Raw genomic sequence first — 18474 nt, 5'->3', positions numbered from 1 at the left:
GCTAACATTTTTGTTGACACATCTACAATAAGGAAAACATTAAACAAGAATGGAGTACATGGGAGGACACCACGGAGGAAGCCATTGCTGTCCAAAAAGAATATTGCAGCACGTTTGAAGTTTGCAAAAGAGCACCTGGATATTCCACAGCACTACTGGCAAAACATACTGTGGACAGATGAAACCAAGATTGAGTTGTTTGGGAAGAACACACAACACTATGTGTGGAGAAAAAAAGGCACAGCACACCAACATCAAAACCTCATCCCCACTGTAAAACATGGCGGAGGGAGCATCATGGGTTGGGGCTGCTTTGCTGCCTCAGGGCCTGGACGGATTGTTGTCATTGATGGGAAAATGAATTCCAGAGTTTATCAAGACATTTTGCAGGAAAACGTACGACCATCTGTCCGCCAACTGAAGCTCCGCAGAGGATGGGTGATGCAACAGGACAATGACCCAAAGCATACAAGTAATTCAACAAAACAATGGCTGCAACAGCACAGAATACGCCTTCTGGAGTGGCCCAGTCAGAGTCCTGACCTCAACCCGATTGAAATGCTGTGGCATGACCTTAAGAGAGCGATTCACACCAGACATCCCAAGAATATTGCTACACTGAAACAGTTTTGTGAAGAGGAGTGGTCCAAAATTACTCCAGATCGTTGTGCAGGTCTGATCTGCAACTACAGGAAACATTTGGTTGAGGTTGTTGCTGCCAAAGGAGGGTCAACCAGTTATTAAGTCCAAAGGTTCACATACTTTTTCCTCCCTGCACTCTGAATGTTTACATGTTATGTGCAATTAAACCACGGCAACGTCTAATGTTTGTGTAGTATTATGTTCAGCAGACTGTGTTCTTCTATTGTTGTGACATAGATGACATTCAGAGCACATTTTATGCCCAATTCATGCAAAACTCCACGTAATCCCAAGGGGTTCACATACTTTTTCTTGCAACTGTGTGTATATATATATATATATATATATATATATATATATATATATAATTTTTTTTTTCCCCTCATCGAACAGAGGACAAAAAGTTCCCTATCTGATGATTTTTAGGTGACAGGTTCTCTTTAGTGAGACATGCAGGGTCTAATGCAGGCCATGGACGGGGAGAAAACTGGCCGTTTTTTTAACAAAAAAAACCCCGAAAAATCGGTCGTTCAATAGGCCGACGTTACCACCAACAGTAAAAAATAATAATAAAAAAAAAAAAATCGGTGGATTTTCTTCCCGTCTAAGGCCAGCATTTAATTACTTCTGTCCCTGCAGAGAGCCCCGCTATTATATTTGACATTAAAAAGTATTGCGGTTGCAACATTGTATCTATTTGTATCCATTTCTGATACAGAGGTTTTTTCCGGATACAAATAGATACATTGTTGCAACCGCAATACTTTTTAATGTCAAATATAATAGCGGACTGGAATTCTTCTTTCTCTTCTTCCTTCTCTTCTTCCTCTTCTGCCTCGGCTTCTTTCTCTTCCTCCTCTTCTTCCTCTTCCTCCTCCTCCTCTTCCTCCTCCTCCTCTTCTTCCTCCTCCTCTTCTTCCTCTTCTTCCTCCTCCTCTTCTTCTTCTTCCTCTTCTTCTTCTTCTTCTTCTTCTTCCTCCTCCTCTTCCTCCTCCTCCTCTTCTTCTTCCTCCTCCTCCTCTTCTTCTTCTTCCTCCTCCTCCTCTTCCTCCACCTCCTCCTCTTCCTCCTCCTCCTCTTCCTCCTCCTCCTCTTCTTCCTCCTCCTGCTCTTCTTCCTCCTCCTCCTCTTCTTCTTCTTCCTCCTCCTCCTCTTCTTCCTTCTCCTCTTCTTCCTCCTCCTCCTCCTCCTCTTCTTCCTTCTCCTCCTCCTCTTTCTCCTCCTCCTCTTCTTCCTTTTCCTCCTCTTCTTCTTCCTCCTCCTCTTCCTCCTCCTCTTCTTCCTCCTCCTCTTCTTCCTCCTCCTCTTCTTCTTCTTCCTCCTCCTCCTCTTCTTCTTCCTCCTCCTCCTCTTCTTCTTCCTCCTCTTCTTGCAGGTCACGGCTCATGAGCAGATTTTTTATCGGTAAAAAGATCGGACGATTTGCCCATCATTGCCGCGAAAATCGTCCGATCGGCAAAACGGACTATTTTTTTCCAACTTTACTGATCAAAAAAATCAAAATCCAGAAAAACGGCCGACCAATTAACCAATTAACGGTGCGAAAACCGGCCGATTTTTTTTCAGCCGAAAAATCGGCCGATTTTCGACCCATCTATGGCTTGCATAAGGGCTCATGTACACTGCAGCTGCTAAACTGAAGTTCAGGAGCTGTTCAGCATTTTTTTCAGCAGCCCCTGAACTCTCCCTAATGTTTTCCTGTGTCCATGTACACATCATCGTTTACAGTCATTTACAGGCAGTTGAGTTTACAGTCGTTTTTTTTGAACGCATCAAAATTTGCGATCAGGAGTAAACGCTTGTAAAACACCAAACACTTGAACGTGGTTAACCGCGTTTATAAGCGTGTGCGTTTAGAAGCGTTTTTTAACTGTTCCATGTCCAGATGCTGTCTAGAGCCTTTTTTCATCATCAGGAATGCACGCAAAGCATTTTCCATGTATTCAAAATGGACCCGGTACACCAGCGTAGTCAGTTCCAGGTTTCGCGTGAAGAAAAAAATGGTAGAACGTGCCGCATTATGCTCATGATGGGATCCATAGTGAATACAACCAGAAAAGACAGGTCATCTCAACACATACTGCTCTCTCTGCTTCTGCTCTCTCTATTCCTCTCAAAATGTCTGAAATAGTTAATTATTTACCATTTTCAGTGCATTCTGGGCATTTGGGAGGGTCTCCTGAGGTTATCTTTAAAAAACGCTTCTAAGTGCAAACGCGGTATGCAAAACGCGGCTAAACTGACGTTTTTTGACCTACGTTTTTTGCCATTGGGGACATTTACCTTCATCTCCAGTTCCATAGCCAATACAGGAAGTGAGAGATGATTCCTAAAGATTAAGGGCATTCCTTGATGTCCCCCCAGGTCACCAGAACTAATGTCCCCATTCGAAAACTTCCCCTCCACTACTTTTCTGGGGACTACCCAAAATGTGTGGTTTTCTTTACTTTCATAATGGTAAACAGGACAAATAGAGAGGGTGAATCTCCTTATCGGGGGCCCAGGCAGCAATAAAAACGCAATAGGTGTTCTAATCCATCTCTACTACTAAAAGAAAAGTTTGGCCTTTAGTTAGGCTTGAAGTAATCTTCAGGCCTAAAATGATTTTTTTAAAACAGAAATAAGAAAGAAAAGAAAAGCAAAAATGGCTCTGGCAGTGAAAGTGTTAAACAGCCGATCCTGCAGCGCAGAGAAGCCTGCTATAGTGGAGGTTAGGGTAAGTAAAACTACTTCTCACAATTCCTTAGTCATAAATTTAAAGAATATGTAAACCCAACATTTCCTATTCCTGATCTGTCCCTGCTGTACCATGTGCTTGTATGAAAAGTCTCCTGTTTTCTTTGTACTGCTTCCTTGGGGTGAAATCCCTGGTGTTCCTGCCAGCCCCTCTGCATTCCTATTAAAAACTGACCACACTAGGCATGAGAACACACCGTGGTCAGTTCTCTAGCTGTGCTGGGAACTCAGCCTGTTTAGATTAGACTTGTCCTGAACCCCCCCCCGCACAGTCATTAACTGGGAAGACCAGTGTTCTGATGTTTCTCCTCCCCCAGCTCTTGTGCAGCTGAGAACAGAAGGTATGTGATCACTTATAATAAAAAAAGGGGGGGTTATTTATAATTTTTCTTATATCTATACACAACTGTTTTACCTTTCATTTTTATTTTAAGCAGAATGGGTTGTTTTACAAGGCGAAGGTTTAAAATCACTTTAATCCTTGTAGACGGAACACTTTTTACTTTTTTTCCCCGTGTAGTTTAGCTGTAACATGCTAATTGCCTGGCTGTCTCTGGCATTTAGACATTCTCAGACACTGACCCAGAACAAGCATGTGGGTCAAAAGAATCAGGTTGTTCTCTTAACCACTTCCCGTCCGGCTCATGTACATAAAAGGCCGGATGGAGGCAGTGCCGGAGAGGGTGGCCGTTTATAAATGTCCTCCCGCATTCCCTGCCTGTGTGCACTCCCTGGGAGCACACGGCACCGCAATCCAGTGCTCCCTGTGTCCTCCGGAACACTGATCGCTGTACGGGACCTCTGTGTGAGGTCCCGATCATGTGATCAATGATTGGCCAATCAGTGATCACATAAATAGTAGTAAGCAAGATGTCACTTGTGACATCATTGCTTACTACTAGTGAAATCTGTGAATGATCACAGAGGTCACATGGTACAAGGCTATTCACAACAGCCATGTACCGTGTGACAAGCTGTGACCAATCACAGCTCACAGTGTTTCTGAATGGCTGCAAGAATGCAGCCAGAGAGAAGGAGAAGTGATTGATTTTATAGCCTATATGGGTGTAAAAGCAATCAGTGTAAAAAAAAAATCTTCATCACCCCCCACAAGTAGGACACTATGGTGACACTGTACTGCTAGGGCAGGGGTCTGCAACCTTTAAGACATAAAGAGCCACTTGGACCCGTTTCCGAGAGGGAAAAAAAGACTGGGAGCCGCAAAACCATTGCAACATTTAAAACAAATCCGACACTGCATATATTGCAAAAAACGCTCTGGTCATGAAGGGGGTTTAAGGGCCCAGTAAGCAAAGGGTTAATCAGGGCCACAGTGTATCGTCATAATCACAATCATAGCCTTAGGTCAGTGGTGGGCAACCTTTTTTTTCAACTGAGCCAAATCTCGCCAAAACCACGATTGAAATTTATTTTGAGAGAAACATTTTTAAAACTGAAAATACATCCCCCATATAGTAATTCATCCCCCATATAGTAATTCATCCCCCATAGTAATTCATCCCCCATAGTAATTCATCCCCCATATAGTAATTCATCCCCCATATAGTAATTCATCCCCCATAGTAATTCATCCCCCCTATAGTAATTCATCCCCCATATAGTAATTCATCCCCCATATAGTAATTCATCCCCCGTAGTAATTCATCCCCCATAGTAATTCATCCCCCCATAGTAATTCATCCCCCCTATAGTAATTCATCCCCCCTATAGTAATTCATCCCCCATATAGTAATTCATCCCCCATATAGTAATTCATCCCCCCTATAGTAATTCATCCCCCCTATAGTAATTCATCCCCCATAGTAATTCATCCCCCATAGTAATTCATCCCCCATATAGTAATTCATCCCCCATATAGTAATTCATCCCCCATATAGTAATTCATCCCCCATATAGTAATTCATCCCCCATATAGTAATTCGTCCCCCATATAGTAATTCATCCCCCATATAGTAATTCATCCCCCCTATAGTAATTCATCCCCCATAGTAATTCATTCCCCATATTGTGTGAATTCACTTACCTTTGCTCCGCGCGTTCCTCTCGCTGGGTTCCCGCACCGTTCTGGTCTTCAGGGCGGACTGTGAGAGGAGAGGAGTTCGTCACGCTGCCCCGCCTACATCCGGGCTGCCCCGCCTACATCCTGACAGCCAATGTTTGCCAGCGGGCGCCCGGCACACAGAAGATCTGCATTAAAAGAGCCGCGGCTTGCCGACCCTATTGCCTGTCACCTGGTGGGCAGTGTGCTCCGGAGCCGCAGGAAAGGTGAAAAAGAGCCGCATGCGGCTCCGGAGCCGCGGGTTGCCGACACCCGTGCTAGGGTGACAGTATGTTAAAAAAACATAAATAATAATAAAAAAAATAAATAAAAAATGTAAAAGAAATTTAGAAAAATTATAATTTTTGGTTATAAAACTAATTTGGGTTATTTTTTTTACTAAAAAGATAACTGAATACATTTTGGGCAAGATTTATGAAGAAATATTATTTATTTGCAAAATTTTATAAGAAAAACACTTTTTTTTTCCAAAATGATTGGACTTTTGCATTTATATAGCAAAAAATAGAAATCCCAGTGGTGAATAAATCCCACCAAAATAAAGTTTTATCGGTCTCAAAAAATGCTAACAAATTTATATGGGTACAGTGTTGCATGACCGCGCAATTGTCAAAGTGTGATAGCGCTGCAAGCTGAAAATTGGCCTGGATTGGAAGGGGGTGAAAGTGTCCGGACTGGAAGTGGTTAAACTGCAAACCTGTGCTGGGTCAGTGACTCAAAAGTACAGAAACTATTAAAGGGGAACTCCAGACATGTCATGTGTTCGGTTATACAGGAGGGGAGAGAGCAAAACATTAAAACAAAAACAAACTATTTTGGAGATCTACAATTAATTGGAATAAAACCCAGGAAACCTTAAAGCACCAATGAGTGCATGGCGCCTTACTGTGTGTTGTGGTTTAGGGCTTGGGATGCCACAACATATGGTAAAGCACTGTGCATGCATTGCGGTGTCATTTATTTCAGGTAATTATACAGCCCTGTCAATTTACGCAGCGTTTTACATGTGTATTATCCATATATATATCTCCATATATCTCTCTCTCTATATATCTATCTCTCTCTCTCTCTCTCTCTCTCTCTCTCTCTCTCTCTCTATATATATATATATATATATATATATATATATATATATATATATATATATATATATATCCATCTCTCTCTCTATCCATCTCTCTCTATCCATCTCTCTCTCTCTCTATCCATCCATCTCTCTCTCTCTCTCTCTCTCTCTCTCTCTCTCTCTCTCTCTCTATCCATCCATCTCTCTCTCTCTCTCTCTCTCTCTCTCTCTATCTCTATATCCATCTCTCTCTCTATATATAAATAAAAACACGGGAGACAATACAGCAACAATACAGTTCAATACAATAGGGTTAGGAGGGCCCTGATCCTGGGAACTTACAATCTAAGATATTTACAATCCTGCACATAACCACGGCCATGTAAAATCTTACTGCTGAGCAAGTAGATAAATACTGATTCAATTATAAGAACAGGAACAACGATAATAGTACAAATAATAATAATTATTAACAGATAATCTTTATTATTAATAAAAGTAACATTTTTATTATTTATAAAATAATGATAAATAAAAAATCTACTACTACTATTATTTAATAATGATTTTAGATTTATTAGCATTATTAATAAAAATACAAATACCAAAAAGTCTTAAAAAATATATAGATCAATAATTCCTTGTTATTATTTTATTAATTAAAAAACATAAAAATAATAATTATTAAAAGAACAATAAACTACCAGTAATAAAAATGATTATTAGTATTAATAAAATAAAACATTAATACCAAAAATCATAATAATAATTATTGGTAAGAATATGATTTTGTTATCATTATACTACTATTATTCTTATTATTTATAATCATTTTTATTATTGGTAGTATTTTATTGTCATTAACATTATGATAAATATTATAAATAACAAAATTATTAAATAATAATCATAATGATTTGTCTAATTTTTATTTTAATATTAATTGTTAATATTTTTTCTATTAATAAGAACAATAATATCATTGATTAAATTTAATAATTAGTAGATTTTTTTTAAATGTTATTTTAATAATGATTGAAAGAACAATAATAATAATATTAATAATAATTAAAAAAGCTATACTGGATTGCACATCTGATCTCGTAATGTGGCAGGAAGGTCAACATGACTTATTTTCGTGGACGGGATCATAAACACCTTGGCGTGTACTGGACTCCTATGAGTGAGCTGAAATGTCAGGAGTACATGACAGGTGTGTGTCATAGTCCTAGTCCTGAGTATTGCACAATGGTGCTGACTTCAGGTGATGTGTGTGATAATAAACACTCCATACCCTCCAGTGAAAATCATAAAGATCTCCGCTGCTGGTTAAACAGAAAAACCGAGAAATGCACATCAGACGGGTTCCCCCACCCTGATCCACCCTCACAGAAGACACAGAGATATCCCAAACTCTCAGCCATTATCTCCACTGAAATCACATCATAGCCCGCTTTTATTGTAAAGAGGAACCTGTCAGGCTAGAATTGTGTCAGCTATCGCTGTGTGCTTGATTTATAACCCTTTAGCTGCTGGGCTTTTTCTTTTCAAATCCCATTCTGAAAGCATAGGGCACCTGAACTCAATTTCCCTGTTGCTGGTGTCAGTGGGAGGAATAGTGCCCCATCATTGGTGTCAGTGGGAGGAATAGTGCCCCATCATTGGTGTTAGTGGGAGGACTAGTGTCCCATCATTGGTGTCAGTGGGAGGACTAGTGTCCCATCATTGGTGTCAGTGGGAGGACTAGTGCCCCATCATTGGTGTCAGTGGGAGGACTAGTGCCCCATCATTGGTGTCAGTGGGAGGACTAGTGTCCCATCATTGGTGTCAGTGGGAGAACGAGTGCCCCATCATTGGTGTCAGTAGGAGAACGAGTGCCCCATCATTGCTGTCAGTGGAAAGAATAGTGGCCCATCATTGATGCCAGTGGAAGGAATAGTGGCCCATCATTAGTGTTAGTGGGAGGAATAGTTCTCCATCATTGGTGTCAGTGGGAGGAATAGTGCTCAATCATTGGTGTCAGAAGAAGACATAGTCATCATCATTGGTGTCAGCGGAAGGAATAATTCTCCATCATTGGTGTCAGTGGAAGGACTAGTGCCCCATCATTGGTGTCAGTGGGAGGAATAGTGCCCCATCATTGGTGTCAGTGGGAGGAATAGTGCCCCATCATTGGTGTCAGTGGGAGGAATAGTGCCCCATCATTGGTGTCAGTGAGAAGAATAGTGTTCCATCATTGTTGTCAGGAGAAGGAATAGTGTCCCATCATTGGTGTCAGTGGGAGGAATAGTGCCCCATCATTTGTGTCAGTGGGAGGAATAGTGCCCCATCATTGCTGTCAGTGAGAAGAATAGTGCCCCATCATTAGTATCAGTGGGAGGAATAGTGCCCCATCATTGGTGTCAGTGGGAGGAATAATGCCCCATCATTGGTGTCAGTGGGAGGAATAGTGCCCCATCATTGGTGTCAGTGGGAGGAATAGTACCCCATCATTGGTGTCAGTGGGAGGAATAGTGCCCCATCATTGGTGTCAGTGGAAGGAATAGTGCCCCATCATTGGTGTCAGTGGGAGGAATAGTGCCCCATCATTGGTGTCAGTGGGAGGAATAGTGCCCCATCATTGGTGTCAGTGGGAGGAATAGTGCCCCATCATTGGTGTCAGTGAGAATAGTGCCCCATCATTGGTGTCAGGAGAAGGAATAGTGTCCCATCATTGGTGTCAGGAGAAGGAATAGTGCCCCATCATTGGTGTCAGTGGGAGGAACAGTGCCCCATCATTGCTGTCAGTGAGAAGAATAGTGCCCCGTCATTAGTATCAGTGGGAGGAATAGTGCCCCATCATTGTTGTCAGTGGGAGAAATAATGCCCCATCATTGGTGTCAGTGGGAGGAATAATGCCCCATCATTGGTGTCAGTGGGAGGAATAATGCCCCATCATTGGTGTCAGTGGGAGGAATAATGCCCCATCATTGTTGTCAGTGGGAGGAATAATGCCCCATCATTGTTGTCAGTGGGAGGAATAATGCCCCATCATTGGTGTCAGTGGGAGGAATAGTGCCCCATCATTGGTGTCAGTGGGAGGAATAATGCCCCATCATTGGTGTCAGTGGGAGGAATAGTGCCCCATCATTGGTATCAGTGGGAGGAATAGTGCCCCATCATTGGTGTCAGTGAGAAGAATAGCGCCCCATCATTGGTGTCAGGAGAAGGAATAGTGACATTTTTTATGTCAGTGGGAGGAACTGTTCCTAGTATCAGTGGGAAGAATAGTGTGCCAAGGCTTCCTGACCACTGTTGTAAACCATCAAAAATATAAATATAAAATAGACACAACAAGAGAAATATGTGCTTCAGTCCTGGGTCAGAGACTCATTGGGAAGACAGGATCAGACAGATACACCAAATGTAAAAGCCTTGTCAGCCCGATAACAATGACTAGGAGTATAGTTGATCTTTTTATACTGATATCAGATCACTGACACGCTGTCACCTGGAAGTCAGGAATCACGACCCACAGATGGCTGGGATTTGTTTTGGAAATATTTGTATGTTCTCCATGTCATTCAGGAAACGTACACCTGAACATCCCATTTCCTTGTATATTTCACCTAGAAAATCATTCTACATTGTGTAATATATTCTCATGTTGTTTACATGTTTTGCTTTTCCATTTCCTTATTCATTTCACCTTTTTACTCATCCTACGTTGTGCAATATATTCTCATGTGGGGTTCATCTATTGCTTACTCAGTTGATGTACGTCATTTTTATTTTTTGGCACTGTAGGTTTGCTGTTCAGAACTAACCACTTCTGGCCATTATCTATCAGTCCCTCCCCCCTCATATCAGGGTGTTAGGTGTAATCTATGGACTCCGAGCTCTAATTTCAGCCCCAAATCCCAACACGGTCCAAATTTTGATGCCTTCACCTCCAAAAATTGTCCCTTTATCAATAACACCACCAAGATACTAACTCAATCCCATGTCATCTCTTGCCTCGACTATTCCATCTCAGGCCTCGTTGGCCAACCTCTACCTTCTCTTCAGTCCATCATAAATGGTACTGCCAGACTCATCCACCCTACCGACCACTCAGTGTCCACCACCCCACAAACAGCTCAGTTTCCTCAACCCCTTTCTGCCAATCCCTCTCCACTGGCTTCTACCCCTGTTGATCCCTTTGCCAATAGCCTCTGCTCTGTGTTCTCCACCCCTCTCTGCCAACCTCTTCACTGGCCTCTGCTCAGTGTTCTCCACCCCTCTCTGCCAACCCCTCCACTGGCCTCCGCTCAGTGTTCTCCACCCCTCTCTGCCAACCCCTTCACTGGCCTCCGCTCAGTGTCCTCCACCCCTCTCTGCCAACCCCTCCACTGGCCTCCGCTCAGTGTCCTCCACCCATCTCTGCCAATCCCTCCACTGGCCTCTGCTCTGTGTTCTCCATCCATCTCTGCCAACCCCTCCACTGGCCTCCGCTCTGTGTTCTCCACCCCTCTCTGCCAACCCCTCCACTGGCCTCTGCTCAGTGTTCTCCACCCCTCTCTGCCAACCCCTCCACTGGCCTCCGCTCAGTGTCCTCCACCCCTCTCTGCCAACCCCTCCACTGGCCTCCGCTCAGTGTCCTCCACCCATCTCTGCCAATCCCTCCACTGGCCTCTGCTCTGTGTTCTCCATCCATCTCTGCCAACCCCTCCACTGGCCTCCGCTCTGTGTTCTCCACCCCTCTCTGCCAACCCCTCCACTGGCCTCTGCTCAGTGTTCTCCACCCCTCTCTGCCAACCCCTCCACTGGCCTCTGCTCAGTGTTCTCCACCCCTCTCTGCCAACCCCTCCACTGGTATCCGCTCAGTGTCCTCCACCCCTCTCTACCAACCCCTCCACTGGTATCCGCTCAGTGTTCTCCACCCCTCTCTGCCAACCCCTCCACTGGTATCCGCTCAGTGTTCTCCACCCCTCTCTACCAACCCCTCCACTGGCCGCTGCTCAGTGTCCTCCACCCATCTCTGCCAATCCCTCCACTGGCCTCCGCTCAGTGTCCTCCATCCCTCTCTGCCAATCCCCCCACTGGCCTCTGCTCAGTGTTCTCCACCCCTCTCTGCCAATCACTCCACTAGCCTCTGCTCAGTGTCCTTGACCCCTCTCTGCCAATCCCTCCACAGCCCATGCGGCGCGCTCCCAGCACAAAGACAGGTATGCAAATAAGCGGCCCCACTGAAAAAAGCCCAGTTCTGTGAGGCCGCTTATTTGTGTGACGTTGGCGTCAAGGGGTTAAACTTTAGCGTAGTTGTAAAGGAAATATTTTTCTCAACTTTAGATAGAGTCAGGGGCGGACTGACCATTCGAACACTCAGGCACTGCCCGAGGGCCCACGGTCAGTGGGGGCCCAATGAGATGCCCGGTACCTTTCATTGGCTTTTTCGGGTGTGGGCGAGAACACAGGGGCCCCATCATCCCCTATTGCCCGGGGGCCCCATGAGTTGTCAGTCCGCCCCTGGATAGAGTAAGTACTGGTTAACATATCTGTGTTTTGCGTGGTCATGAGACCCCATTCATTTGAATGGACTCCTGTGCCCCGGGACACGCAGGGAAGAAATCCCTGCACTTCTTCTGAAGACACAGCCCACATGGGAACCTCGGTTCCCAGTACAGTTGTGCTCTCCAGTGCGGTCGGCGTGCCATTAGAATTAACGGAACTCTCCCGTGAGTCCGCATTCTTCTGTGTGGGTGGATTTTTGTGCAGACCCACAGCTGCACCACCCGCACATATGTGAACCTAGCCTAAGGAAAGGTTATGACAGCTGTCAGTTTTTTTTTTTTTTTTTTAATTTACCATTTGTGTCCCATAGGGGAATTTCCCTTCATTGCGAGTGAGAGGAAATCTGTCCAAAGAGAGGGAATCCTTTGTCACTAGAACTAGATTTTCTCCTCTATGCCTGTTCTGGTGACAACCCAAAATTTGGAATGTTTTTTGTTTCCACTTTCACTCTTTCACTCTTGGTAAATAGGACAAATAGAAAGGGGGAATCTCCCGAATGGGGCACAGACAGTAATAAAAACCTCAGGGTTTCAATCCCTTCACTCCATACAAAACAAAACAAAAATAAAATTATACTTTAAAGGACCTCAGTCAACGAAGTAGTGCTAAGAATAAAAGAAAAATAAATCGGTGAAGATTTACCTGACCCGACTTCTTCCTTTTCTCCCGTTTCCCAAAGATGCAGGCCAGATCGGTGTCACTGCGACAAGACAGGTCCTTTCCTGCATGACAAACGCAAACAAGAAGAGTATTTGAAGTACTGGAAGATGCTCGCTTTTGTTTTTTTATTAAATAACTTCTAAACCCAACCAGATTAAATGCCCATCCAAACCAAACACCCGGAGCTGTGGAAACCACTCACTGCACGCAGTTCCACCTTCAGTACACACAGCAAGCAACTGTCCCTGAATGCCGCACTAACCGGCCAAACATGCTGTGGCTTCTAATCCAGACTACTCAGCACCCTGGCTGACAGCACACATCAAACTGTAATCAGAGTGGGCACTTAGATCATGACCCTGTGGGCCAGATATAGTATGACCCAATGACGTAACACCCAACAGCTACATGACTATGTTAGGTGAGGGTGATGAGACAGGGCTCTATCTGTTATACAAGACCCCCTACAAGTGTTGCCTCTCAGTTCCACTCCTCCCCCCAAACCGTACTACATGCAAGTCTTGTGATGTACGTCTCCCCTCCCTTTTATTTCTTCTCTGTCTCCTTACCCCATGTCAAAACCTTCCCTCCCCCTTCCCTATCCTTCACCCCAACTTATTATCCCTTTTACCAGGGCTTTTTCTCAGAATATAGGTGCAGGAATTCAACCACGTACCCCTCAACCCCTCACACACCCCCTCCAAACCGCATCAAATAATGGGTGTGGTCAAATTTCACTAACAGTGGGAGGTGCTTAAAGGGACATTATATACCAGAGTGCATTACATACACAGTGCAGAGTTCAGGGGTGCGGTACATGCAGAGTGCAGAGTTCAGGGGTGCGGTACATGCAGAGTTACACAGTGCAGAATTCAGGGGTGCGGTACGTGCAGAATTACACAGTGCAGAGTTCAGGAGTGCACTACTTACAGAGTGCAGAGTTCAGGGGTGCGGTACGTGCAGAGTTACACAGTGCAGAGTTCAGGGGTGCACTACTTACAGAGTGCAGAGTTCAGGGGTGCGGTACGTGCAGAGTTACACAGTGCAGAGTTCATGGGTGCACTATGAACATAGTGCAGAGTTCAGGGGTGCACTACAGAGTGCAGAGTTCAGGGGTGCGGTACGTGCAGAATTACACAGTGCAGAGTTCAGGGGTGCACTACTTACAGAGTGCAGAGTTCAGGGGTGCGGTACGTGCAGAGTTACACAGTGCAGAGTTCAGGGGTGCACTATGAACATAGTGCAGAGTTCAGGGGTGCACTACATACAGAGTGCAGAGTTCAGGGGTGCGGTACGTGCAGAATTACACAGTGCAGAGTTCAGGGGTGCACTACTTACAGAGTGCAGAGTTCAGGGGTGCGGTACGTGCAGAGTTACACAGTGCAGAGTTCAGGGGTGCACTATGAACATAGTGCAGAGTTCAGGAGTGCACTACATACAGAGTGCAGAGCTCAGGAGTGCGGTATGTGCAGAGTTCAGGGGTGCACTACATACCGAGTGCAGAGTTCAGCCTTCTCTCACAACTGCTTACTCAGCATTCCCATCACCAACTCACTTTCACCCCTCTTCAGCTCTGACCTCTGCATGCACCACCCTCCACTACCCCCCCCCCCCCCCTTCATTAAAAGCTCCACCATCTTCCACGTGTCTTACTTTTGTTGCTGTATTACGCAGAAGCACCCAGCTGGCTCTAGTCCCCAAGCCCCCCTTCACACTGCAGACGGTCCTGCCTTTCTCACTTGCGGGGAGATCATCTAGTGGGGGTGTTGGCATCCACAATGCACGCTGAGCACCTGCATCTCCCTTGTCCCCATCCTGCACACAGTAGGAGCCGCTCAGGAGATCTGACCTGTGGGAGCCGTTGGGTGACAAGCTGTCCCTTGTAAACACAGAAGCCAGACTTCTGTGTTTTCAAGTGATAGTGATGAATGGGGAGCAGAGGGCCTGAGTCAGATGTGGTGGAACAGCGTTCCACCAAGTTCCAGCTGAAAAAAAAAAGTCCTGCCTTTTGCAGTGGGGATAATCCCACACTGCAAGGGTTAATAGTTCTTTTTATCTAGAGGAGAGGAGAAACAGATTTGTCTACCTGATCCTCAGCTCCCCCTGGAACATGGCAATCCCCCATGCTCTGGAGGTGGACTGTCCTGTCCCTCTAGAGTCATCATGTCCAATGCAGGGTTATGGTCCCTGGTTTGGACTTAATGACATCATGATCCTAGACTACTGCCGAATGTGGGTGAAGATGCTGTGGGGACAGGTCTAGCTGCAGAAAGGAGCAGAGGAGCAGGTAAGTATATATTTTATTTGTTGTTCCTCTCTAGACCAAGGGTCTCCTAACATTTCAAGCAAAGGGCCTCAGTTTACTGTCCTTCAGAATTTTAGGGGGGGGGGGGGGGGCGGATTGTGGTCAGTGGGCTAGAAAATGTCCTGGGCCCAGCATCAGAGAGTAACCATGGCCTCAGGGTTGGTGGTCAGTAGGAATAATAGTATCCCATCATTGGTAGGTATCAGTGGAAGAAATAGTGCCCCATCATTGGTATCAGTGGAAGGAATGGTGCCCCATTGTTGGTGTCAGTGGGAGGAATAGTGCCCCATCACTGGTGTCAGTGGGAGGAATAATGGCCATCATTCCAGTGCATTTCTCACCTGACCATCACCCCTCTGCCATGAATGCTACTGCCAGACTGATACCTTACCAACCACTCAGTGTCTTCCACCCCTCTCTGCCAATGCCTCTAATGGCCTCCGCTCAGTGTCCGCCACCCATCTCTGCCAATCCCTCTATTGGCCTCCGCTCAGTGTTCTCCACCCATCTCTGCCAATCCCTCTATTGGCCTCCGCTCAGTGTTCTCCACCCATCTCTGCCAATCCCTCTAATGGCCTCCGCTCAGTGTCCGCCACCCATCTCTGCCAATCCCTCTATTGGCCTCCGCTCAGTGTTCTCCACCCATCTCTGCCAATCCCTCTATTGGCCTCCGCTCAGTGTTCTCCACCCATCTCTGCCAATCCCTCTATTGGCCTCCGCTCAGTGTCCTCCACCCCTCTGCCAATCCCTCTAATGGCCTCCGCTCAGTGTCCCCTACCCCTCTCTGCCAATCCCTCTATTGGCCTCTGCTCAGTGTCCCCCACCACTCTCTGCCAATCCCTCCATTGGCCTCTGCTCAGTGTCCCCCACCACTCTCTGCCAATCCCTACATTGGCCTACGCTCAGTGTCCTCCCCCCATCTCTGCCAGTCCCTCTATTGGCCTCCACTCAGTGTCCTCCACCCCTCTCTGCCAATCCCTCCACTGGCCTCCGCTCAGTGTCCCGTTTGCCCGTTTGCCAATGCGTTTTTCATTCATTTCAATGGGGAGGTGTGTTTTTGCCGAACCACAAATGCAGCAAGCAGGACTTTGAAAAACGCACCTGTAACTGGCCAGTGTGACGAGTTCCATAGGATTTAATGGTCATGCGTATTTCTTCCACTTTTTTTTAATGCGGAAACAGATGATAAATGCATAATAAAATACTTTAGCGCACCTACATCATACCGTCCAGACTCTGGTCTCCCACAGTACACAGAACATGGAAATGCAATTAATTCTGTATATATAAACTGCTAAATATCTTTTCTCATCAGCAGTTAGAGCAGTCTTGTGACTTCTATCAGTGTCCAGCAGAGTACTGGTTACAGCTTGTAGAAGAAGTTTTAATTTTCCCCGGATTGTCCTATGAGGCTGCATAAGCCCTGACCCCCTGTATGGACATTGCCGATTGACCCTATGCTGATCACATGCACTCTCCCAAGAACAAAAAAAAAAACTCTCTAGCAATACACACAAAACTGAGCATTTGCAGCTTGCCCCCAAGGCTCTGTTCTATCAGCAGATGGATTGGGGACAGTAGAAGAAGGGGAGGATCAGACAAGTCAGGATAAAACAGCCTTTTTACATAATATGGAGGATTAACCCCTTACATTCCCCAGTGAGTATAACAAGTATGCTTTACTGCATATACAGACTGATTTTACTGTTGTGGGTTTAGCAACAAAGACAAAACAAACATGTCAAATTTACCTGCTCTGTGCAATGCTTGTGCACAGAATGCCTGAAGGTAAAAAACTTTCAGCCTTTACAACTACTTTAAATAGTTTTCATTTTAAATTCTTATTTTACTGTTTACTACTTATGTCTCTTCTGTAACATCTTATGTTTTTCTCTTCATTCAAATATGTTAAATTGTTAAGCTGAATCTCTGAATGCTCTAACTACAAATTAAAGAACTTTGTCTTACTGAGGAAACTACCGTAGTGTAAACTCTGTTACATTCCTGTCTGGATGTGGCAGTTAGTTAAACAGATTTTTTTTTTGAAATGTTAAAACATTTTTGAAGGTCAGAATAGATGCATACCTCCCAACTGCCCCTGATTTGGAGTAAAGTCCCTCTGTCCTCCTCATTTTGATCTGATCTATATAGTTGTATATAAAACACACTATTTATTTTCCAAAAAAATGTTTCACATGCTAAACCTTTCATCCAGTTTCTAAATTGTTGCATTTGTAAAATTCAAACGCCAATATAAAAGGAATAGTAGTGGTAAAGAAGAAACAAAAAAAGCACTTTGTGGGTTTAACTAATTTGTTTTTGTATAATTTTCCTTTAAGGGGGCGTGGCAGGGTGTATCTCCTATGCCTACATACATTTGCGAATAGGGGTCCCCATCTCAAAAAGTTGAAAGGTATGTAGATGGTGGATGCTAAGAACAATGAAGGTTTCCATTAAAACATGGGGTGGTGGCTACCGTGTGTGTAAAGGGTTAACTGCTCAGTTACGATCACTCTGAATATGCTGTGGCTCACATTGTCATCCTGCAAGCTTGAAAATCTATACACAGGGCAATGCAGGAAGTGTTTTTGGCACACAACTGTGGTCTCTCTACTGCTGACCTTTTCCAGTTCTTGATTTACTATGTTTTTTTTCTGCACTGTGTTTCTCTACCAGGAGGCAGTCATCTTGGTAGAGGCGGGGCTTTGCTTCCTTATGTCTGAGAGGCCCTTATGATAGTGGGATAAATGATGAAGCAGCAGGAAGAAAAGGGGAGGAAGCACAGATCCACTGAATGAAGAAGCAGGGAGACTCTTTCACTGCAGACCTTCAGGTACAACCTCCTCTCCAGCAAGGAAAACACTAAGCAGCACAGAAGTGGCATCACCAAATCTCCTTCTAAATCTGGTGAGACTAGCAGTCAGAGGCAGCAGTGTCTTGTATGATCTCACACTGAAGATATACAGCTATGAAGAATACAGAACAGTGGCTAGGCACAGAAAGCATATATTCTCAGAGAGAAATTAAAACAATCCCATGAACCAGGTAGCCAACACTCCTTAAAATTCGAGCTGACCACGAACAAATCCTGCTGGCTCCTAGACGGGACGCATTGGCTCCTGAATTCCATATTTATTTGTCTACCCCTGCTTTAAGAGTCCCCTGAACTAGCAGTTTTAAAAAAATGATCCCAAACTAGAGGGGGTGTCTTCACCACTCTGGAAACAGAGTCTGCCCTGTGGCCATAATGTGTGACAACAACACACAAATGATCTATTTAATGGGAACTGTCGTAATTGCCAATGAACTTTACAGGCAGAAGTCACACAAGCTCTTAGTCACTCTCACTAACACCAATCATATTGGATTATCCCGTACCGATTCCAGAACACTTTCCCCTCCCGACTGCAATGCTGGGGGATGATGGGAGTACTCCTCTGGATATAATACCAC

General features: G+C 44.9%; 1 protein-coding gene across 1 annotated transcript in view; it reads right to left on the bottom strand.

Annotated features, from left to right (window-relative positions):
• The window catches only part of PINX1 (PIN2 (TERF1) interacting telomerase inhibitor 1), a 252551-nt gene that overhangs the window by 160430 nt on the left and 73647 nt on the right, over nt 1-18474 (bottom strand). Inside the window, exon 6 of the mRNA XM_089688754.1 lies at nt 12699-12778. Coding sequence (XP_089544880.1) covers nt 12699-12778 — 80 coding nt within the window. The remainder of the gene's footprint in view (nt 1-12698; nt 12779-18474) is intronic.

This window comes from Staurois parvus, unplaced genomic scaffold (assembly GCF_062004578.1).
Source record: "Staurois parvus isolate SC_StPar_1 unplaced genomic scaffold, SC_StPar_1.0 ptg000453l, whole genome shotgun sequence".
In the NCBI taxonomy this organism is placed as follows: domain Eukaryota; kingdom Metazoa; phylum Chordata; class Amphibia; order Anura; family Ranidae; genus Staurois; species Staurois parvus.
Note: the sequence above shows the minus strand (reverse complement) of the source record. Positions and strands in the feature narration are given on the sequence as shown.